The 21,377-nt window shown below is 54.8% G+C and overlaps 4 protein-coding genes across 4 annotated transcripts; all 4 read left to right on the top strand.

Annotated features, from left to right (window-relative positions):
• The first annotated feature begins 428 nt into the window (after window positions 1-428).
• LOC135422373 (protocadherin beta-15-like) lies at window positions 429-4,055 on the top strand. Its single transcript, XM_064671461.1, has one exon. It carries the CDS (start codon window positions 936-938, stop codon window positions 3,798-3,800), a length of 2,865 nt encoding a protein of 954 aa, XP_064527531.1. The 5' UTR covers window positions 429-935; the 3' UTR covers window positions 3,801-4,055.
• Window positions 4,056-5,510: 1,455 nt separating this feature from the next.
• On the top strand, window positions 5,511-9,658 carry LOC135422372 (protocadherin beta-15-like). Its single transcript, XM_064671460.1, has one exon. It carries the CDS (start codon window positions 5,515-5,517, stop codon window positions 8,386-8,388), a length of 2,874 nt encoding a protein of 957 aa, XP_064527530.1. The 5' UTR covers window positions 5,511-5,514; the 3' UTR covers window positions 8,389-9,658.
• Window positions 9,659-12,262: 2,604 nt separating this feature from the next.
• On the top strand, window positions 12,263-14,969 carry LOC135422823 (protocadherin gamma-A7-like). The gene has a single exon (XM_064672330.1). The coding sequence runs from the start codon at window positions 12,423-12,425 to the stop codon at window positions 14,967-14,969; it is 2,547 nt and encodes an 848-aa protein (XP_064528400.1). The 5' UTR covers window positions 12,263-12,422.
• Window positions 14,970-17,901: 2,932 nt separating this feature from the next.
• Window positions 17,902-20,505, top strand: LOC135422822 (protocadherin gamma-B5-like). Its single transcript, XM_064672329.1, has one exon. It carries the CDS (start codon window positions 17,902-17,904, stop codon window positions 20,503-20,505), a length of 2,604 nt encoding a protein of 867 aa, XP_064528399.1.
• Window positions 20,506-21,377: the final 872 nt, after the last annotated feature.

Here is a 21,377-nt window from a genome sequence, read left to right as displayed (position 1 = left end):
TGAAAACCTCTTCATTGTCTTTGGGGGCATTGCATGAAAACTCCTTGTGTACCTCCAAGAGCATTTTCTGAATCAAGATGAGCTTGTGAAAAGGACTTTGATTTTGGTCTTCTCATTGTTGTTCCTGAATTCAGCAAAATTGAACTGGGAAGCTGTCCCAGCATGACTTTCTTGGTTTGTGTTAGAGCCTTTGCATTCTCCTTTTTGGCCCTTTTTCTTTGTACTCCCTGAACTGAGTTGGAGCATTTTTTTGCCTGCTCCTTTTAAGAAGGATTGTCACACCATCTATAGTAACTGATACCTTTAATAATGTGTGTGATGCACGGAATATTCAGAAAGCCTCACACTCTGTGTTGTGGTGAATTTTACATTCAGGGATACCCCTGAGTGTAAAATTGAAATAATGTGTAAGAGTGAAATAAAGAGAGTACCTTAAGTCCTCGCGTGGAGAAAGATGTCTTTTGTAGAATCGTTCATTTGGGAAAGCTCTGTCAAGGTTTTTCAAAAGTCTGGGGGGTTTTTTCTCGTTTTGTCCATTTCCTGAGGTAATGTTGGGTGGGTCCCTATGTGTCTAGAGCGTGGCGATGCTGCCGATGGAGTGTTCAATGCCGTGCTCCTGCTGTTAGCGCTGCGCTGCCACTACAGAGGCTCCGGGCCGGTTTGTCTGTTCCGGGAAGGCGGGTCAGTCTTTCCGAGCTCACCCTCTGCCTCACGCTGCATTGGTAAAAGCCTTGTGAGACTTTTATTGCCGCGTTTCTCAAAAGGCACTGACTCTCGGGTCAGCAGCAGGGAGCTCAGGACTTCCCGCGGGCTGGGGGCAGCGGGGAGCGCGGACAGACTCGGGACAGGTGACGGAGCTCTCCGTGCGTTCGGAGTAAAGCGGCGGCCTCTCCTGGCTCATCCCGACCCTTTCCGGCACTTCCCTCCCCGCTTCCATGTGCGCGCGTCCTGCCCCGGGCTCAGCCGAGGGCGAGCGGCGGCACCGCGCGTGTGCGCGCGTGTCCGTGGGCCGGGCCGAGCGGCAGCGCGGGCAGCGGGCGGCGGCGGGCGCAGTCCCAGCGCGCACCGCTGGGTGGTGGTCTCGGCTAAGGCGCCGCCGAGCCCGACCCAGCCCAGCTCAGCACAGCCAAGCCCAGCCCAGCTCCCAACAGCCCAGCCGGGCGGAGCGGGCAGCGGCTGCGGCAGCGAGCGCTGGCTCTGCCAGCCGAGCCTGGGACACCGCGGCTGCACTCCGGGCTGCCGAACCGACCGGAATACAGAGGGAGAGGGAAGGTACCCGCCCGCTGCCGCTTTCGTTGGGGACTACGGGAGAGATCCGCGAGAAGGAGATCGGACACCGCCGCCGCCGGAGGAGGGCCATGGCGATGGCAAGGCAAGTGCTTTGTGTGTGTGCTTTGCTCTCCCTGGCGCTCGCTCGCTCGCAGCCCATCCGCTACTCCGTGGCCGAGGAGGCGGACAGCGGCTCCCTCGTAGGCAACCTGGCGCAGGACGCGGCGCTGCCGCCGGCGCAGCTCTCGGCTCGCCGCGCCCGCCTGCTGGCCGAGGACGGCCGGCAGCACTTTCGCCTCGACCGCGCCAGCGGCCGCCTCGTCGTGGCCGACAGGCTCGACCGGGAGCAGCTGTGCGCCCAGGCCGACACCTGCACGCTCGCCTTCGAGCTGCTGCTGGCCGACCCGCTGCAGTTCTTTCGGGTCGAGGTGGCCCTGCACGACATCAATGACCATTCGCCCGTTTTCCCTGCGGAACGAGTCACTTTTAAGATCCTTGAAACAAGCGACCCGGGCTCTCGTTTCCCTCTGGAGGTTGCTCGGGACCTTGATATTGGCAGCAACAGCGTCCAGGCATACAGCATCTCTCCCGAGAATGAGTACTTTAGTGTCTCCTATGGGAGTCGGATTAAAGGCAAGAAATATGTTGAACTTGTTTTAGAAAAGCCTCTAGACAGAGAGGAGCAGGCAGAGATGGATTTCAGTCTCATTGCTGTTGATGGAGGCACTCCACCCAGAAGTGGGACCACACAAATTCACATTACAGTTCTGGATGTCAATGACAATGCTCCAGTCTTCACACATGAACTGTATGATGTGCAGGTTTTAGAAAACGCACCAGAGGGCTCTGTGGTTCTCAGTGTGCTGGCAACTGATCAGGATGCGGGAACTAATGGGGAAATCTCCTACCAGTTCAGTGAAGCAGTTGACCACAGTGACTCAGCATTCGAGATTGATCCCACGAGTGGTGAAATTAAACTCACAAAGCCCCTGGACTTTGAGGCAGCAGGGACTCACGAACTCAGTGTGAGAGCCACAGATGGTGGGGGCCTTTCCGCAATCTGCAAGGTGTTGGTGGAGGTGTTGGATGTGAATGACAATGCCCCGGAGCTGGTGGTCAGTTCCTTCAGCAGTCCCCTCCCCGAGAACTCAGCGCCCGGCACGGTCGTTGCCCTCTTCAGTGTCAGGGACCGCGATGCCGGGGCCAACGGCAAGGTCTCCTGTGCCCTCGACGATCAGCTCGTCTTCTCCCTGCGCCCAGCCTACAAGAATTACTATGAGCTGGTGACGGTGAGTGCCCTGGACCGCGAGGAGACGGCTGAGTACATGGTGACGGTGACAGCAGCAGACGCGGGCTCCCCTCCTCTGACGAGCAGCCACACCTTCAGCGTGGCCATCTCGGACGTCAATGACAACGCGCCTGTCTTCAACCAGAGCTCGTACACCATGTACGTGCGTGAGAACAATGTGCCCAGCGTGCTGGTTGGAGCCGTGAGTGCTGCAGATGCCGACGTGGGGCTCAACGCCAAGGTGACCTATTCGCTGTCAGCGGGGCAAGCGGCGGAGCGGCCTTGGTGCTCGTGCCTGTCGGTGAACTCGGAGAGCGGGCAGGTGTTTGTGCTGCGAGCGCTGGACTACGAGCAGCTGAGGCAGAGCGAGGTGGTGGTGAGCGCCTCTGACGCGGGTTCTCCTCCGCTGCGAGCCAACGTCACCGTCCGCCTGCTGGTGCTGGACGAGAACGACAACGCCCCGCTCGTGCTGTACCCGGCGCCCGACAGCGGCCCGGCCTCCAGCGAGCTGGTGCCCGTGTCGGCTGAGGCGGGCTACCTCGTCTCCAAAGTGGTGGCCGTCGACGCCGACTCGGGGCAGAACTCCTGGCTCTCGTACCACCTGCTCAGGGCCACCGACCCCGGGCTCTTTGCCGTGGCTGCCCAAAGCGGCGAGGTGAGGCTCAGGAGGCCCGTGACAGACAGAGACAGCGTCAAGCACAAGCTCGTCGTCCTGGTGCGAGACAACGGCCGCCCACCCCTCTCAGCCACCGCCGCTCTCAGCGCACTCCTGCTCAAGGACTTCTCCGACCTGCGCCAACCGCACGGCAGCCCCGCCACCGACGACCAGCCCGGCTCCCTCACCACCTACTTAATCCTTGCCTTGGTCTTCGTCTCCCTGCTCTTCCTCGCCTCCACAGCAGCCTTCGTGGCTCGCAGGCTGTGCAAGAGAAAGGAGCTGAAGGCTGCCCACGTGCTTGACGGGGCCGACAACTTGCCGAGCGGCCTGGCCGAGGCAGCTGCTGCAGGGACCCTGCCCCACCCCTACTGCTACGAGATCAGCCTCACCACGGGCTCGGGCAACAGCGAGTTCAAGTTCCTCAAGCCCTTCGTCCCCAGCCTGACACCACAGCCCTGGGCCATGGGCGGGGGCCCCAGTGAGGAACAGGTTTTCCCTTGTGTCCCTGTCCCCACAGAGGACGTGACACCGGACGATGCTGGGACTGTCTCTGCAGAACAGTTCAACCGTCTTTCCTTTAACTAGCACGGGGTCAGCACAGGCAGAGGCTTCATGCCTCGTGATAAGAAAGGATGCAGGCTGCAGCCTGTGGGAATGGTTTCTGCAGAGTAAATCTGTATTTGCAATTGGCATAACCAAAATCTGGGAAATTGTAAGTCAGGGAATGCTTGTGTTCCAGTAAAAACCAAGAAGCAAACAGAATAAAGGGATGAAAAGCTCTTTAACTCAGAAAGTTGTAGGTTTCAAAACTGATTCAGCCATTTCTGACAGTCTTTAAGAGAGGGGTTAACAGTTCCAGAGGAGATCTTGTCTCTCTTGCTGCCACAGAAGGCACTAGACCGCTTATTCTCTTCTGTAATGTCTGAAATGCACAAAGGCCTTTTCCCAGCTTGGATAATTAGGATGTTGTGAATAATGTCATAGCATTGTGTAAGCACAGTACTCTTTCTTTCCTGGGTTCTGGATGTCTTTGGCTGAGATGAGTGGGCCCTGTGTCCTTTGCTCTCTTGTCACTGTGTCTGTCTGTGCATCCCTAGTGCTGCCTGATGAATTAGGGATTTGCTCCCATTCAGCCATTGCTATGCAGGCCATTCCAACCCAGCAGGCAAGGGGGGTGTTTTGACCCTTTCAGTACATCAGTCTCATCTTCTGTATTGCAGAGTAGAGCAGCAAAATGCACAATAAGTTCTTCCTTTGGCCTGTAGGAGGGGTTGGGTGTTCTGTCTCCTTGCAACACAGCAGCACAAAGAGTGTTGGGATAGACAAAACTGTACAGAATTGTGAAAACATATTTGTTGTGTTTGAGGTGCATTGCATGAAAACTCCACATGTCCTTCAAAGAACATTTTCTGAAGGCAGAATCAAAATGAACTGGTGGAAAGGACATTGAATTTGTTCTCCTCAATGTTGTTCCAGAAGCCAGAGGCTTCTTAATGGAGTCAAAAGCTATCCCGTCATGGCTGTCAGGTTTTATGTGAGCACATTTGCATTCTCTGTTGACCTTTTCCCTTCTACTCCCTGAACTGTCTTTGAGCATTTACTTGCCTGTTCCTTTTAAAAAGGACTGTCAAACCATCTCTGATGACTGATTTTTTGAATGATGTCTGTGAGGAATGGAATATTCAGAAAGCCTCAAGCTGTGTTGTGCTGAAGTTATAAACTGTACCATTGTAAACTGGGATACCCCTGAGTGTAGAAACTGAAACAATGTGTAAGAGTGAAATAAAGAGAGTACCTGAATTCCTGGTGTGGAGAGAGAAAAGTCTCTGTAGAGATGTGCTTTCTGGGAAAGCTCTGCCAAGTTTTTTGAAAAGTCTGGGAGTTTTTTTCTCAGTGTGTCCTTTCCATGAGGTAGTGTTTGGGGGGGGTACATATCTTCAGTTTGGAGATGCAGGCAATAGAGCGTTCGGTGCCGTGCCCATGCTGTTACCACTCCGCTTCTACTGTGGAGGCCCCAGAAGTGTTTGTCTGTTCGGGGAAGGCGGCTCAGGCTTTCTGGGCTCAGGTTCTCCATCACACTACGTTGGGAAACGCCTTGTGCCGCTTTTACTGCCGCGTTTCTCAAAAGGCACTGACTCGCATGCCGGGTGCAGAGGTCTCGCGGTTTCCTGCGGGCTGTGGGCAGCCGGGAACAGGAACAGACGAGGCGAACGTTCCATTGCTCCCCGTGTTGTCATACTCAAGCGGCGGCCTCTCCTGGCTCATCCCGACCCTTTCCGGCACTTCCCTCCCCGCTTCCATGTGCGCGCGTCCTGCCCCGGGCTCAGCCGAGGGCGAGCGGCGGCACCGCGCGTGTGCGCGCGTGTCCGTGGGCCGGGCCGAGCGGCAGCGCGGGCAGCGGGCGGCGGCGGGCGCAGTCCCAGCGCGCACCGCTGGGTGGTGGTCTCGGCTAAGGCGCCGCCGAGCCCGACCCAGCCCAGCTCAGCACAGCCAAGCCCAGCCCAGCTCCCAACAGCCCAGCCGGGCGGAGCGGGCAGCGGCTGCGGCAGCGAGCGCTGGCTCTGCCAGCCGAGCCTGGCACACCGCGGCTGCACTCCGGGCTGCCGAACCGACCGGAATACAGAGAGAGAAGGAAGGCATCCGACCGCTGCCGCTTTCGTTGGGGACTGCGCGAGAGATCCGCGAGAAGGAGATCGGACACCGCCGCCGCCGCCGCCGCCGGAGGAGGGCCATGGCGATGGCAAGGCAAGTGCTTTGTGTGTGTGCTTTGCTCTCCCTGGCGCTCGCTCGCTCGCAGCCCATCCGCTACTCCGTGGCCGAGGAGGCGGACAGCGGCTCCCTCGTAGGCAACCTGGCGCAGGACGCGGCGCTGCCGCCGGCGCAGCTCTCGGCTCGCCGCGCCCGCCTGCTGGCCGAGGACGGCCGGCAGCACTTTCGCCTCGACCGCGCCAGCGGCCGCCTCGTCGTGGCCGACAGGCTCGACCGGGAGCAGCTGTGCGCCCAGGCCGACACCTGCACGCTCGCCTTCGAGCTGCTGCTGGCCGACCCGCTGCAGTTCTTTCGGGTCGAGGTGGCCCTGCAAGACATCAATGACAATTCGCCCGTTTTCCCTGCGGAACGAGTCACTTTTAAGATTCCCGAAACGAGCGATCCTGGCTCTCGTTTCCCTCTGGACGCTGCTCGGGACCTCGATATTGGCAGCAACAGCATTCGGACATACAGCATCTCTCCCGAGAATGAGTACGTTAGTGTCTCCTTTGCAAGTCGGAGTAATGGCGACAAATACGTAGAATTGGTTTTGGAAAAGCCACTAGACAGAGAGGAGCAGGCAGAGATGGATTTCAGTCTCATTGCTGTGGATGGGGGTTCTCCTCCCAGGAGTGGGACCACCCAAATTCACATTACAGTTCTAGATGTCAATGACAACACTCCCGTGTTCACACAGGATCGTTACACTGTGCAGGTTTTGGAAAATGCACCGGAGGGCTCTGTGGTCCTGACTGTGTTGGCAACTGATCAGGATGCGGGAACTAATGGGGACATCTCCTATCAGTTCAGCGAAGCAGTCAGCCGGAGTGACTCAGCATTTGAGATTGACTCCACGAGTGGTGAAATTAAACTCAAAAAGCCTCTGGACTTTGAGGTAGCAGAACATCACGAACTCCATGTGAGGGCCACAGATGGTGGGGGACTCTCGGCAGTGTGCAAGGTGTTGGTGAAGGTGTTGGATGTGAATGACAATGCCCCGGAGCTGGTGGTCAGTTCCTTCAGCAGTCCCCTCCCCGAGAACTCAGCGCCCGGCACGGTCGTTGCCCTCTTCAGTGTCAGGGACCGCGATGCCGGGGCCAACGGCAAGGTCTCCTGTGCCCTCGACGATCAGCTCGTCTTCTCCCTGCGCCCAGCCTATAAGAATTACTATGAGCTGGTGACGGTGAGTGCCCTGGACCGCGAGGAGACGGCTGAGTACATGGTGACGGTGACAGCAGCAGACGCGGGCTCCCCTCCTCTGACGAGCAGCCACACCTTCAGCGTGGCCATCTCAGACGTCAATGACAACGCGCCTGTCTTCAGCCAGAGCTCGTACACCATGTACGTGCGTGAGAACAATGTGCCCAGCGTGCTGGTTGGAGCCGTGAGTGCCGCAGATGCCGACGTGGGGCTCAACGCCAAGGTGACCTATTCGCTGTCAGCGGGGCAAGCGGCGGAGCGGCCTTGGTGCTCGTGCCTGTCGGTGAACTCGGAGAGCGGGCAGGTGTTTGTGCTGCGAGCGCTGGACTACGAGCAGCTGAGGCAGAGCGAGGTGGTGGTGAGCGCCTCTGACGCGGGTTCTCCTCCGCTGCGAGCCAACGTCACCGTCCGCCTGCTGGTGCTGGACGAGAACGACAACGCCCCGCTCGTGCTGTACCCGGCGCCCGACAGCGGCCCGGCCTCCAGCGAGCTGGTGCCCGTGTCGGCTGAGGCGGGCTACCTCGTCTCCAAAGTGGTGGCCGTCGACGCCGACTCGGGGCAGAACTCCTGGCTCTCGTACCACCTGCTCAGGGCCACCGACCCCGGGCTCTTTGCCGTGGCTGCCCAAAGCGGCGAGGTGAGGCTCAGGAGGCCCGTGACAGACAGAGACAGCGTCAAGCACAAGCTCGTCGTCCTGGTGCGAGACAACGGCCGCCCACCCCTCTCAGCCACCGCCGCTCTCAGCGCACTCCTGCTCAAGGACTTCTCCGACCTGCGCCAACCGCACGGCAGCCCCGCCACCGACGACCAGCCCGGCTCCCTCACCACCTACTTAATCCTTGCCTTGGTCTTCGTCTCCCTGCTCTTCCTCGCCTCCACAGCAGCCTTCGTGGCTCGCAGGCTGTGCAAGACAAAGGAGCTGAAGGCTGCCCACGTGCTTGACGGGGCCGACAACTTGCCGAGCGGCCTGGCCGAGGCAGCTGCTGCAGGGACCCTGCCCCACCCCTACTGCTACGAGATCAGCCTCACCACGGGCTCGGGCAACAGCGAGTTCAGGTTCCTCAAGCCCTTCGGCCCCAGCCTGACACCACAACCCTGGGCCATGGCCGGGGGCCCCAGTGAGGAACAGGTTTTCCCTTGTGTCCCTGTCCCCACAGAGGACGTGACACCGGACGATGCTGGGACTGTCTCTGCAGAACAGTTCAACTGTCTTTCCTTTAACTAGCGTGGGGTCAGCACAGGCAGATGTTTCATGCCTCGTGGTAGGAAGGGATGCCGGCTGCAGCCTGTGGGAATGGTACTTCCACAATAAATCTGTATTTGCAGTTGACATAACCAAGTTCCCGCAAATTCTAAGTCTGAATAAATTTTGTCTCTCATTTTAAAAACTAGTCAGCCGAACAAAAGAAAGTAAGGTTCTGTCACTCTGAGACTGATATGTTTCACCTCCATTACAGCCATTTCTGAGAGTCTTTGAGAATGGGGTTAGCAGTCCCAGCTAAGCTCTTATTTCTCTTGCTGTCCACCAAGAGAGTGGACCTCTTATTCTTTTTTGAATCACTGTCGCACAGTTGGGCAGACCTTACTGAAATGCAGAAAACCCCTTTTCCAGCTCAGGAAAGTAAGGACATTGTAAGAATTGTGTCACATAATTGTTTGAGCATGGGGCTTTTTCTTTCCTGGTTTCTGGATGTCTCTGAGATGTGTGGGCTCTGTGTCCTTTGCTTTCTTGTCACTATATCAGTCAATACAACCACTGTGTGTCTGCGTATCCTGTACTTGTGGTGCCCAGCAAATCAGGGATTGGCTTCCATTCAGCCGTTGCAATGCAGGCAATTCCAGCTCAGCAGGCATGAAGGGTATTTTGACCTTTTGAGTACAACAGTCTCATAATCTCCAGGGCAGGGCAGAGCAGCAAAACACGTAACAAATTTTCCTTTGCCCTATGAAAGGGAGGTTGGGTCTTCTGTCTCTTTGGGATCATCTTGAAAATACAGAAATATGGCAGTACAAATGCAGTTGGGGTAGATTGTAACTGTGCAGAGTTGTGAAAACATGTTCATTGTCTTTAGATGAATTGCATGAAAACTCCACATGTCCTTCAAAGAGCATTTTCTGAAGGTAGAATCAAGGTGAAATGGTAAAAAGGACATTGAGTTTGGTCTCCTCATGGTTGTACCTGAATACTTCTTGATAGGAGTGGAAAGTTGTCCCCACATGATTCTTTGGGTTTGTGGGAGGCCGTTTGCATTCTCCTTTTTGTCATTTCTCCTTCTACTCTCTGAACTGTGTTTGAACATTGTCCTTCCTATTCTACTTAAGAAGGACTGTCATACAATGTATAATAAAGTATTTTTTGAATGATGTCTGTGATGCACAGAATATTCAGAAAGCCTCAGAATGTGTTGTGCTGAAGTTATAAACTTTTATAGCATTTTAAACTTGGGTACCCCTTGGGTAAAACTGAAATAAAGAGAACATCCAAATGCCCTGTATTGAGACAGTCTTTGTAGATTTATTCTTTCTGGGAAAGCTCCCTCAAGGTTTTTCAGAAGTCTGGGAGGGGGTTTTTTGTCTTTTTCCTTTGGCTGAGGTAATGCTGAGTGGGTGCATTTCTCGTTCCGAGATGCAGCTGATACAACATTCAGGAAAACAGTGGGGAGGAGGGAATTGCTATCAGGCCTCTGTGGCTCCTCTGAGCACTGACCTGGCTGAGATGGATCCCAGTAATATGCAGGTCAGGGGAATCTGACCCCATCCCCATCAGAGGCTCTGGATTTGCAAAGGCCCCTGCAAAGCAGTGATGGAGGGAAGTGTCCTTTCCAACTCTCCTGACAGCTCCATCTGCAAATGGCAGTTGTGAGGTGTCAGAGCACATAATGTTTGCAATACTGAAGGTGTGGGAATTTCAGAAAAGGGTGGCACAAAGATAGAATGCAGGTTGCCTTGAGAAGTATTCCATGGGAGATCCTGGAGGTGGGAATTTGGTGAGTAAAAGCTGCTACAGGGAGATGCCTTGCTGTTGGGAAATACAGAGGACTACAACAGGACTGCTTCCACAAGGCATGGATAAACAGGTAAGCCCTGAGGAGAAACTGGTGTAGTGATGCTGACAGAAGACTGATGTACATCAAGGATGAAGTGATCCATAATCCAGTTAATCTGGGAAGGCACAGGCCTCTGCTGTGCTGTGTTCTGCTCTACAAATCCTTTGTTGAAAGGTTAAATTCATCTCATGGTAAGCAAAGAACCTGCAGGCAGCTCTCACTTGGTACTGGTGAGAAAGCCTACTGTGAGCAAGAAGTCTACATGCAAACTTCTTTTACTGGGGCACTAAAAACGATAAATAAAACTGCTTTACCTCAAGAAAGTTGTGTAATGTCTTGAATGAGTGAAACAGGAGCACTCCTCCTTTTCTGTGACCAGGGCCTGCATGGCTGCTGTGTGTGGCTGGAGTCCTGTGTGAAGTTACTTCCACTAAGTGTTCTCCACATCTAATGGGATGTAGGATGATCTCTACTAATATCTTCCAATAGTGTGAGCTATAAAAGAGTGTTAGTGTGTCTCTCTTACCGAGATCTCTGGAGACCATCACCCTTTGTAGCTGAACTGCTGGGTCTCGGGTCATTCCAGCTTGAGGCTCCAAGTGTCAGTTCATAAATAGATGGTTTATTACAGCTTTTACTCCAAGGGTGGGAGACACTTTCCTGTCTTGGAAGGCCTGAAAAAACACTGAGCTTTCCCAAGGGGCTCATTGGAGGTGCCCTTTTTTAAGAGTTAAGTCCTTAGGCCAGGTAATAAGAACCCTTAGCAGAAGAAATGCTTTTCTGGAGTTGTTGGTCACCAACACAAGTAGATAATCAGGGATATCAAGATTGGAGGCAGCCTGAGCTGCCATGGTCATGCACTGGTGGAGTTCACAGTCCTAATGGAAGTGGATCAGGCAAAGAGTAAATTCAGTATGCTGAATTTTAGAAAAGCACACTTCCACCTATTCCAGGGGTTAGTCAGTGCATGTCCCTAGGAAAGTGCCCTGAGGAACAAGGGAGCAGAGCAGAGCTAACAGATGTTTAAGGATGATTCCCACACACTGGAACAGACCACTTGAATCCATGTGTAAAAAATCAGGAAAAGAAGGGAAGAGACCGGAATGGCCAAGAGAAGACTTGTTGGACAAACCAAGGGACAAGAAAGAAATGCACAGGCCCTGGAAGCAGAGACAGGGGTCCTAGAAAGAGTATAGGAATGTTGCCTAGTTTTTTAGGGGAAGGGTCAGGAATTCAAGGTACAGCTACAGTTGAACTCGACAAGGCATACAAAGAATAGCAAGAAGGGCTTCTACAGGTATGTCAGGAAGAAAAACAAGGTAAACCCCTCCTGATCTTCCCACGATGAACCTGCAGTCATCCCTGGCAGTGTCTCTTCCCATTCCTATCAAGTGGATGGAGCTCAGGGCAGGGACTGGGGGAGCCAAGTCCCTCCCACTGTAAGAGAAGATCAGGTTCGAGACCACCTGAGGACGCTGAACATGGAAAAGGCTATTGCTGCCTTGTGCTATTGCACAGGGTTTGGAATTCCAAGGCGGCTGAAGTCGTTCTGGTATTAAGCTGTGTTGCCAGAAAAGGTAAGGGAAAAAAAGTCACTCAAGCATGACTGCCCCAAAAGCTGGGCAGTAAGTGGGGGAGATGGTCCTTTTGAACTAAAGGAATATGACTACTACATATTAAGAGAATTTTATATCTATATTTTATCACCATTACAAAACATTTTCTCGTGTGGTAGAAACAGCACAACCACGGGACGCCTCTGCCTTCTTAGCAGTCATGATCAGCTTCTCAAGGAAGAGATGAGCTAGAGGGGGCTGGACGGAGCCCTAAGTCTCTGTGGCGCCTGTGGCACTCCCACGAGCTTCCCGTGGGCGAGGCAGGGCGGGCAGCGCTCGGTGCCTGCAGTGCCAGGAGGAGGCTGCGGGCGCCGCTGTTGACTGAGAGGAGCGAGAGGAAGCGCTGCAGCCCCGCCCGCTGCGGGCAGAATCGCTTTCCCGCTCGCTCGGTGTCCGGCTCGGCAGACGCCGGATTGCGATCGTCCCCGCGCTGCGGAGCCGTGCTGAAGGAGGCGGAGAGGCCGGCGGCAGCGGCCGGGAGCGGTGAGCCGGAGAAGGAATTGGAGCAGAAGCGGGAGCCGAAGCGGGTACCAGATCGACGGTCGGCGGTGGGGATCTGCCGGCGGTGTTGCGGTGCCGGCGGTGCGGCGGCGGAGATGTGCGCGGCGGGGAGGCGCTGGGGCCGGCGGCAGCGAGTGCTGCTGTGGGGCGTCCTGCTGGCGGCCTGGGAGGCGGCGTGGGGGCAGCTGCGCTACTCGGTGCCCGAGGAGATGCCCAAGGGCTCGTTCGTGGGCGACGTGGCCAAGGACCTGGGGCTGCAGCTGCCGGCGCTCCCAGACCGCGACGCCCACGTTTTTGACACAGGTAGGGCACGGTACTTTTTTCTGGACTTGCAGAGCGGCCACTTATCTATGATGGAGCAGGTGGATAGGGAGGAGATATGCGCAGCTGCTCCTAAATGCATCCTAAATTTTGAAATTCTTGTAAAGCAGCCAATGAACATTTACAAAGGGGAGGTAGAAATACTGGATATTAATGATAATGCTCCCAGTTTCCCAGAAAGAAGCAGTATCTTAGAAATCATCGAGTATACTGCACCAGGCGCACGTTTCCCATTGGAGAAAGCTCACGATCCCGACATAGGAGTGAACTCTTTACAGAATTATGAATGTAGCGAGAGCAGCTATTTCACCTTGGATGTGAAAAACGGAGATGACGACGTGAAATATCCAGAATTAATATTGGTGAAATCTTTGGATCGGGAAGAGCAGGCTGTTCACAATTTGATCCTAACAGCCACAGATGGCGGGAGTCCGGTAAAATCGGGATCGACAACAATACAAGTAGTTGTGTTAGATGGAAATGACAATGCTCCAGAATTTACTCAGTCTGTGTATAAGGTGACCGTGAGAGAAGACGTGGCCGTGGGAAGTCGGGTGTTACAGGTGACAGCGACTGACAGAGACGAGGGGCCAAACGCTGAGGTGAAATATTCGTTCTTTAAAATCCCGGAGAAGTTCGACAAAACTTTTAAGCTAGATCCTGAAAGTGGGGAAATTGAAATAACAGAGAAGTTGAATTTCGAAGAACACGAGTTTTACGAATTGGTTGTGCAAGCTCGGGATGCGGGCGGACTCGCTTCCCACAGCAAGGTACACATCAAGGTCGCTGATGTGAACAACCACGTTCCCGAGATTGTAATTATGTCCGTGTTCAGTCCCGTTCCAGAAGATACACCGCTGGGAACAGTAATCGCCATTTTCAGCGTCCAAGACAGGGATTCTGGGGCCAACGGCGAGGTGCAGTGCAGCATCACGGAAAGCCTCCCGTTCCGCCTAGAGAAGTCATTCGATAATTACTACCGTGTGGTGACTGCAGAGCTGTTGGACCGGGAGCAGGAGTCGGAGTACAACGTGACGGTGCGGGCGGCCGACGGCGGTCGTCCGTCGCTGCAGAGCAGTAGGGTGCTGTGTGTGCGGGTGCTGGACGTGAACGACAACGCGCCGGTGTTCTTGCAGGAGCGCTACAGCGCTCGTCTGTGGGAGAACAACGTGGCGGGCTTGCTGGTGCTGCGGGTGCGGGCGACGGACTCGGACTGGGGGGAGAACGCGCGCGTGCGGTACCGGCTGGGGGAGGGTGGTGTGCGGGGCTCGCCGCTGTCGTCGTACGTGTCGGTGCAGGCGGAGACGGGCGCGCTGTACGCGCTGCGCTCGTTCGATTACGAGGAGGTGCGCGAGGTGGGGCTGTGGGTTTGGGCGGAGGACGGCGGCTCGCCGGCGCTGAGCAGCAACGTGTCGGTGCGGCTGGTGATCGTGGACGAGAACGACAACGCGCCGCAGGTGCTGTACCCGCCGCCGGCGGCGGGGGCTTTGTCGGGCTCGGTGTGGTCGGGCGTGGAGCTGGCGGCGCGGTCGAGCGAGGCCGGCGCGCTGGTGGCCAAGGTGGTGGCGGTGGACGCGGACGCGGGTCAGAACGCGTGGCTGTCGTACGAGCTGGCCAAGGCGACGGAGCCGGGGCTGTTCCGCGTGGGGCTGCACAGCGGCGAGGTGCGCACGGCGCGCTCGCCACTGGCCCGCGACGCGGCGCGCCAGAGCCTGGTGGTGCTGGTGAAGGACCACGGGCGGCCGGCGCTGTCGGCCACGGCCACGCTGAGCGTGGTGCTGGCCGAGAGCGTGGCCGAGCTGCTGGCCGAGCTGGGCAGCGCGGCGCGGGCGGAGGCGGAGGCGGGGGCGGGCGAGGCGGGCGGCAGCCTGACGCGCTGGCTGGTGCTGGCCGTGGCCGCCGTGTCGTGCCTGTTCGTCGCCTTCCTGCTGCTGCTGCTGGCGCTGCGCCTGCGGCGCTGGCGGCGCTCGCAGCAGCAGCTGCTGGCGGCGGGCAGCGGCGCCTTGCGCGGCGTGCCGGCCACGCACTTCGTGGGCATCGACGGCGTGCGCGCCTTCCTGCACTCCTACTCGCACGACGTGTCTCTCACGGCCGACTCGCGCAAGAGCCACCTCCGCTTCTCGGCCGCCAGCTGCTGCGACACCCTGCCGGCCCGGCCGCCGCCCGACGAGCCCGCGCCGCTGCTCGGAGACGAGGAACCTGCCGGTGCCCAGCAAGAGAACCCCGCCCCTCTCCCGGTGAGTTCTTTGAAGCCGAGTTTTTCGGCGACCTTTCATTCTACTTCTCTCTTGCTCTTTCACCCCGTGGTCTGTTACACGTAGGGAGGATCTAGACGTCTTTTCATTGCCCAGGTTTACACGTGGAGGAGGCCGAAGCAGGGAATCTGCTTCTTACTGGGGGTTCATCTATAGTTTTTATAACATCATTACTGTGCTTCAGGTTGTTCACTGGCACAATTTTTCCTGGGGAACAGCTTGCCCTTTGCCTTTAGAATCCTGGTATTTCTTCTTTGAAGTGCAGGTGGCAAACCTGTTTGCATATTATGAGGGCAAAAAAGAAAAAGTGTGCATTTTTCGGGGTTTTCTGTCCCTTTGCATTATTACACAATATGACTTTCTTTCTTACTGGGGAAAGTAAGTATTGGGATTCTTGGTATTGTACTTCTCTTAGTTTGCAGGTCGATATGATGTATTTCACTAATAGCTTAAAGATGTACTGGTTATAAATGTGACAGTGACAGCTTTGGGAGCAGCCAAAGCGCTGTTAGTTGCTGTGGCAGGAAAAATGTGACAAGGAATCATGGGAGTTGTAGTTTTCTGGGTTCTCACGCTTGCTCAATCAATACTTGATTGTCATTGGTCGAAAGATCATGTGACATGTTTAAGCGCCGTATTTAAATCGAAGTGTTTTGAAACAAACCTCAGTTCTGCTCTGGCATTTGTGCCTGGGTGGGGTTCGTGCTAAAACAACACCTTAAGTTCCCTACTCAATACCTGTGCTGGAACCTTGAAGAGTATGTCACTTCAGATCAAGTTACCGAGAGCTGTTGGCAAGCATCCTCTCAGGTACGTTAATTTTTTAACTTTATTTTGTGTTTAGGATTCTTAACAGGCATTTCACAGTGCACCGTTCACAGTCCTGGAAATCACGTTTTAAGACGGTCACCAGCCCGTGAATGTCACCTGCTGTACGTGTCTGAGTCGGCTGTGTGTGTTTTATGTGTCCTGTTCTCTACTGCCTGCCAGAGCTCATTTCATCTAGCTTTCCCTAAGGCTGGAAGCTTCCGTTGCATGTGCAACTTCACAAGGAAAACTCTTGTCTTATTCTTGTCTTCTTCTGGCACTTCTTCGAATTTTTTAAAGTACTTGCTAATACCCAGTTCCCAGCATTTCGTTGTAATCTCTGTATCAGCTCTAAAATTCTGGTAGAATTGGACAACCTTGTAGCTTGAAAGCCAACACCTTTGAAGCCTCAGTTTTCTTCTAAATCTGCCATCAACAAAAGAATTAATCAATCCTACTTAAGGGCACTCGAAGTTTTACGAAGAGGTTCGTGTTAGATAGTGCAGAATTCCTCTGATAGCCCACCGAGTTTTTTTCCCCGCTGCCAGACTTAACATTTGGATTCGATACAAATGTATTTGTCAATTACTGTACAGGCACAGTCATTGAAATAGAGTATATTTCCTAGAACATACATTTTAAAAGTGTTTAAAAACAAAGTATCTTTAATCACTATCTCCTTATAGCGTGGCTAATTTCTGAATGGGAGGTAATCTGGAAAACAGCGATGTGGAGGGTACCTCAGTGTGTGAAGATGCATGAATATGTGTGTCTTGGTTGTTATGGGCGACTGTCGCCATAAAGGAGGTAGTGAATTGGCGGTGACAGGTTTCAGCAAACTAGACCTCATATAGGGATGTTCACAGTACTTCTATCTCTTGGCTTCTGAAACGCTACAAATTCGAATCCACTTCCTGTTCTGAAAGGTTATTAATTCATTACCGTGAGTTGTACACAGGTGCAGCTGGAGGAAAGGGAATTATTCTTCGCTGGCTGAACTGCCAAAGTTAGCAGGAAAACATATTTTCTAAATATACCTTCCTGAGAAGGTCTTGACGTTGACATCTGCAGAGACGCAGCGTTGGTGTATGTGCAAGAGCCACTCCACCGAGTAGATAGAGTGGAGAGTTTTCTAATCTCTCCTTGTCTTCTGCGTAAGGGGCTGTGATGATACAGCCTTCCCTCAGGATTTTTTGTTGTTGTTTTTGTTTGTTTGTTTATGGGTTTGCTTTTTTCTCTGCTGTACGAGAGGCGAGGTTCTAATTCCCAGGTGAGGTACAACAGCTTTCCGTCAGGCATCTATCTGTTCTCTTTTGATTGTTTAAGCAACGGTAACCACCATCAACATTTCCCAGAAAATATTCTTAAGGTTGGAGATCAGCTACAGTATCGGCCGTGGTTTGTGGGAGACAGATGAAAGGAATTCGGTGTTGAGTTGTGTGGTACTGATATGATGATGCTGGGCTTTTAAAGTCGAAAGAGATGAGCTCAGATCTGGTGTGACCGCTGTGGTTTTCTCAATGGCTGGAACTCCTGGCTTTACTTGGAAATCAGTGACTGCTGTTCAAAGGGGGAAAACTTAGTGCTAGCTGTGCGTGTCTCAGCTATTAGGAATAAACCACCACCCTCGAGCAGTGCCTCAGCGTTCGCTCTGTCCTGCCTTTTCTCTCACGGCAGTGAGAGGATGGCAGCGGGAACACCCCGCGCCTCACTGAAGAGATCAGTAAGATCACAGCAGGGGAGAAATCAAGGTCCTGCTGCACGTCCTTCAAGCAACTGGGGAGGATTTGTCCTGCAGAAGACTTGCAAGTGTAAGTAATTCGGACAATGGGAATTCCTAGATGCACCCTTTCAGCACAAAGAGAAGGTTTCTGTTTCGCGGTACCGATTACCTCTTTATTTTCCAATCCGTACTAATTAAAAGACTTGCAGAGCAGCGCCTTCGAGCTGTTCTGTGAGGTTCTCAGACACGGACTCAGGGTGTCACTGTTGGCCAAGGCGGAGAAGCAGCTCCGCCGTCGGCTCCTCCCCGGCGCCCGTTCATTGCTGCTCCGCACAGCTCAGAGCAGGGAGAAAAGCAGGAACCGCTCGACTAAGCCGTGCTCCGACCAGCAAAAGGGATTTCATACATTTATTTCTCTCGGATACCGGTTCAGCTGCTGGGAAAGCCTAATCTAAAGTCGTCCACAGAATGAAGGTCAGACCGGCAGCCCCGGGCTGGGCAGCCGCCGGGCGGGTCGCGTTGCTGGCCGTGCTCCTGCCGCTGTGCTGGCGAGCGGCGGCGGAGCGGCTCCGCTACTCCATCCCCGAGGAGCTGCCCAGAGGCTCGCTGGTGGGGCCGCTGGCCCGGGACCTGGGGCTCAGCGCCGACGAGCTGCCGGCGCGCAAGCTGCGGATAGTCGCTGGTGACGAAAAGCAGTACTTCACTCTCGGGGAAGGCAATACAAATCTGCGGGTGAACGAGAGGATCGACCGAGAGGGCATCTGCGGGGCCGTGTCGCCCTGCGTCCTCCGCTTGGAGGCAGTCATGGAGAACCCTTTCGACATGTTTCATGTGAGCGTTACTATCCAGGATATCAATGACAACGCGCCGCGGTTTAACAAAGAATTTGTTACCATAGAAATCATCGAGTCGACGCCTCCTGGGAGCAGGTTTACACTGGGCAGTGGCAGAGACCCTGACATCGGGGCAAACTCCTTACAAAAGTACGAACTTACCCCCAATCCACTCTTCTCCCTCTTAGTGAGGGAGAGCCCTGATGGGACGAAACACGCGGAACTGGTACTGGAGAAAAACTTAGACCGAGAAAAACAGAGAAATCACCATTTGATACTGACGGCACTGGATGGCGGGGATCCGGTCCGATCCGGGACAGCCCAGATTAAGATTAACGTGACAGACGCAAATGACAACCCACCAGTATTCACCAAAGAGATCTACAAGGTTCGACTGATGGAAAACCTGCCAGAGGGCTCCTTAGCTTTTCAGGTGAAAGCTACTGACAGTGACGAAGGTACCAATGCAGAAATCGCCTACTCTTTCAGTGACATCGCAGACAGTGGTCGCCAGCTCTTCTCTCTGGACCCCAGGACAGGGGATGTGAAGGTTACAGGTCACTTAGATTATGAAGAAGGGAAATATTATGAAGCGACTGTTGAAGGTAAGGATGGGGGTGGACTCACTGCGCAAGCCAAAGTACACATAGACATTACAGACGTAAATGACAATGTGCCAACCCTTTCTCTCCTGCCTATCTTGAACCCGATACCCGAAGACTCAGTCCCGAGCACAGTTGTAGCTGTGATCAATGTTCGTGACAGAGACTCGGGAGAAAATGGAGAAGTGAGCTGTAACATGGACGGAAATCTGCCTTTCAGATTGGAAATGTCGTCAGAGAACACCTATAAACTAATAATAGCCAGTGCCCTGGACAGAGAAACAGTGTCCGCTTACAATATCACCATCACTGCAAAGGACCGGGGCAGCCCGGCTCTGTCGAGCAGCAGGGAGCTGGTGCTGGAGGTGTCGGACGTGAACGACAACGCGCCGGTGTTCGAGGAGGCGTCGTACAGCGCGTACGTGCGGGAGAACAACGCGGTGGGCTTGCTGGTGTTGCGCGTTGTGGCTCGGGACTTGGACGCGGGCGCGAACGGGCGCGTGAGCTACTGGCTGTCGGGCGGCAGCGCGGGCGCGGCGGGCGCGGCGCCGCTGGTGTCGGTGGAGGCGCGGAGCGGCGCGGTGTACGCGCAGCGCTCGTTGGACTACGAGCAGTGCCGCGAGTTCTCGGTGGCCGTGCGGGCGCAGGACGGCGGGTCGCCGGCGCGCAGCTCGACGGCCACGGTGCGCGTCTTCGTGCTCGACCAGAACGACAACGCGCCGCGGGTGCTCTACCCGCCCCCGCCGGCGGCATCGGGCTCGGTGGGTTCGGCTTTCGAGGTGGTGCCGCGTTCGGCGTCGTCCGGGTACCTGGTGGGCAAGGTGGTGGCGGTGGACGCGGACGCGGGGCGCAACGCGTGGCTGTCGTACGAGCTGGTGCAGGCGTCGGAGCCGGCGCTGTTCCGCGTGGGGCTGCAGAGCGGCGAGGTGCGCACAGCGCGGGCCGTGTCGGAGAGGGACGCGGCCAAGCAGCGCCTGGTGGCCGTGGTGAAGGACCACGGCGAGCCGGCGCTGTCGGCCACGGCCACGCTGCACGTGGTGCTGGCCGAGAGCTTGCAGGAGGCGCTGCCGGAGCTGAGCGAGCGGGCGGCGGGCGCCGAGGCGGCGGGCGAGCTGCAGTTCTACCTGGTGCTGGCGCTGGCGCTGCTGTCGGCGCTGTTGGTGCTGAGCGTGGCGCTGGCCGTGCTGGCGCGGCTGCGGCGGGCCGGGCCGCCCGCCGTGCTGCGCTGCCTGGGCGCGCAGCGCTTGTCGCTGGCCGGCGCCGCCTTCCCGGCCGACTTCTGCGAGGGCACCTTGCCCTACTCCTACAACCTGTGCGTGGCGGCGCCGCCCCGCGCCAACCTCGAGGCCGCTTGGCCGCCGCCGCCGCTGCCCATCGTGCCCGCGGAGGAGCTTGTGGCCGGGGAGCCCTGCGAGAAGCCGAGCCCGAGCAGCAGCGCCGTCGTGGAACAGCCACTTGTCGACCCCGACGCACCACAGGTCAGTCAGTCCATTCTCTTCGAGCTCTTCCTAACTATTGCCCTCTTCTGTGTTTCCCGGCGTGTTGTGGATGGGGAGTGCTGGTCCCTGTCTCCGTCACAGAGTGAAGGAACGGGGCCACTCCGTCCTGTAATAGTACTAGGCAGTGGCATCTCTTGAGTGTCACTAGTCACAGGTTGAATTTCAACTGGATGTGTTGTATGTAATACTTTAACTAAAAAAAGTGAAGGGGATTTGTTACTATGAGGAAGGAGATACTCTTGTTCCGCATGAAAGAACCATGGAAATGATACTGACATTATCTGTCGGAGATTTTTCCTTAATGATCCATTTGTCCTGAAATTCTTGGACCTCGTTGATAGGTCGTTGCAAACCTTTTAGTTAGTGCTTTTTCGGTATTGGACTCCCAAAAGAGTTCCTGTACTTCATGAATGGAAAAGTGATAGGTTCTCCATCCAAAATGAAAGAAGAGAGTGTCACCTATATTTTGCGGGATTGGTTGCAGCAGCGGGACGTCTTAACTTTTCCTGACTTTTTTTTTCCATCCTGGTCGGTGGTCGGTACTTCTGGTTTCTTGTTTTGTTTTTGTGGGTTTTTTTTTATTCTTTAAAATATTTCTTTCATACACCGTTGTAGATGAAGAATGAGGTCTTAAAAGAAAGAAAAAGTTGTAATTTGTGTTTTAGAGCCTGTTTTCTTTTCATATCCTCTTTACGAAAAGGTAAGTGCTTGGACCTTGTATAGAGAATTCGTTCTCCTGGCTTTTGGGTTTTTGGTTTTGGAGTTTTTTTTCCAGTAACAGTTACATCTGTCTGCTTAAAAGGTAGGCGTCTAAGATCCAAAAATTTACATGAAATTTGAAGGAGATTTGCTGAATGACAACGTCGGCACTTGAGTTTGCACATTTATCAAGGGTGCCCCAACTTAGGCTGTGCAGCCGTACTTCTCTTTTCCCCCTGTTCTAAATTATTTTGTTGACTATATGTTGTAGCTACGTGAATATACAAGAATTAGTACAATTAACAAGCAAC

Source organism: Pseudopipra pipra, chromosome 15, assembly GCF_036250125.1.
Source record: "Pseudopipra pipra isolate bDixPip1 chromosome 15, bDixPip1.hap1, whole genome shotgun sequence".
Classification (NCBI taxonomy): Eukaryota; Metazoa; Chordata; class Aves; order Passeriformes; family Pipridae; genus Pseudopipra; species Pseudopipra pipra.
This window is presented reverse-complemented; position numbering and strand designations above follow the sequence as displayed.

What these genes read in the sequence shown, in the direction of transcription:
- LOC135422373 (XM_064671461.1), top strand. Translation starts at nt 936, where the DNA reads ATGTGCGCGCGTCCTGCCCCGGGCTCAGCCGAGGGCGAGCGGCGGCAC.
- LOC135422372 (XM_064671460.1), top strand. Translation starts at nt 5,515, where the DNA reads ATGTGCGCGCGTCCTGCCCCGGGCTCAGCCGAGGGCGAGCGGCGGCAC.
- LOC135422823 (XM_064672330.1), top strand. Translation starts at nt 12,423, where the DNA reads ATGTGCGCGGCGGGGAGGCGCTGGGGCCGGCGGCAGCGAGTGCTGCTG.
- LOC135422822 (XM_064672329.1), top strand. Translation starts at nt 17,902, where the DNA reads ATGAAGGTCAGACCGGCAGCCCCGGGCTGGGCAGCCGCCGGGCGGGTC.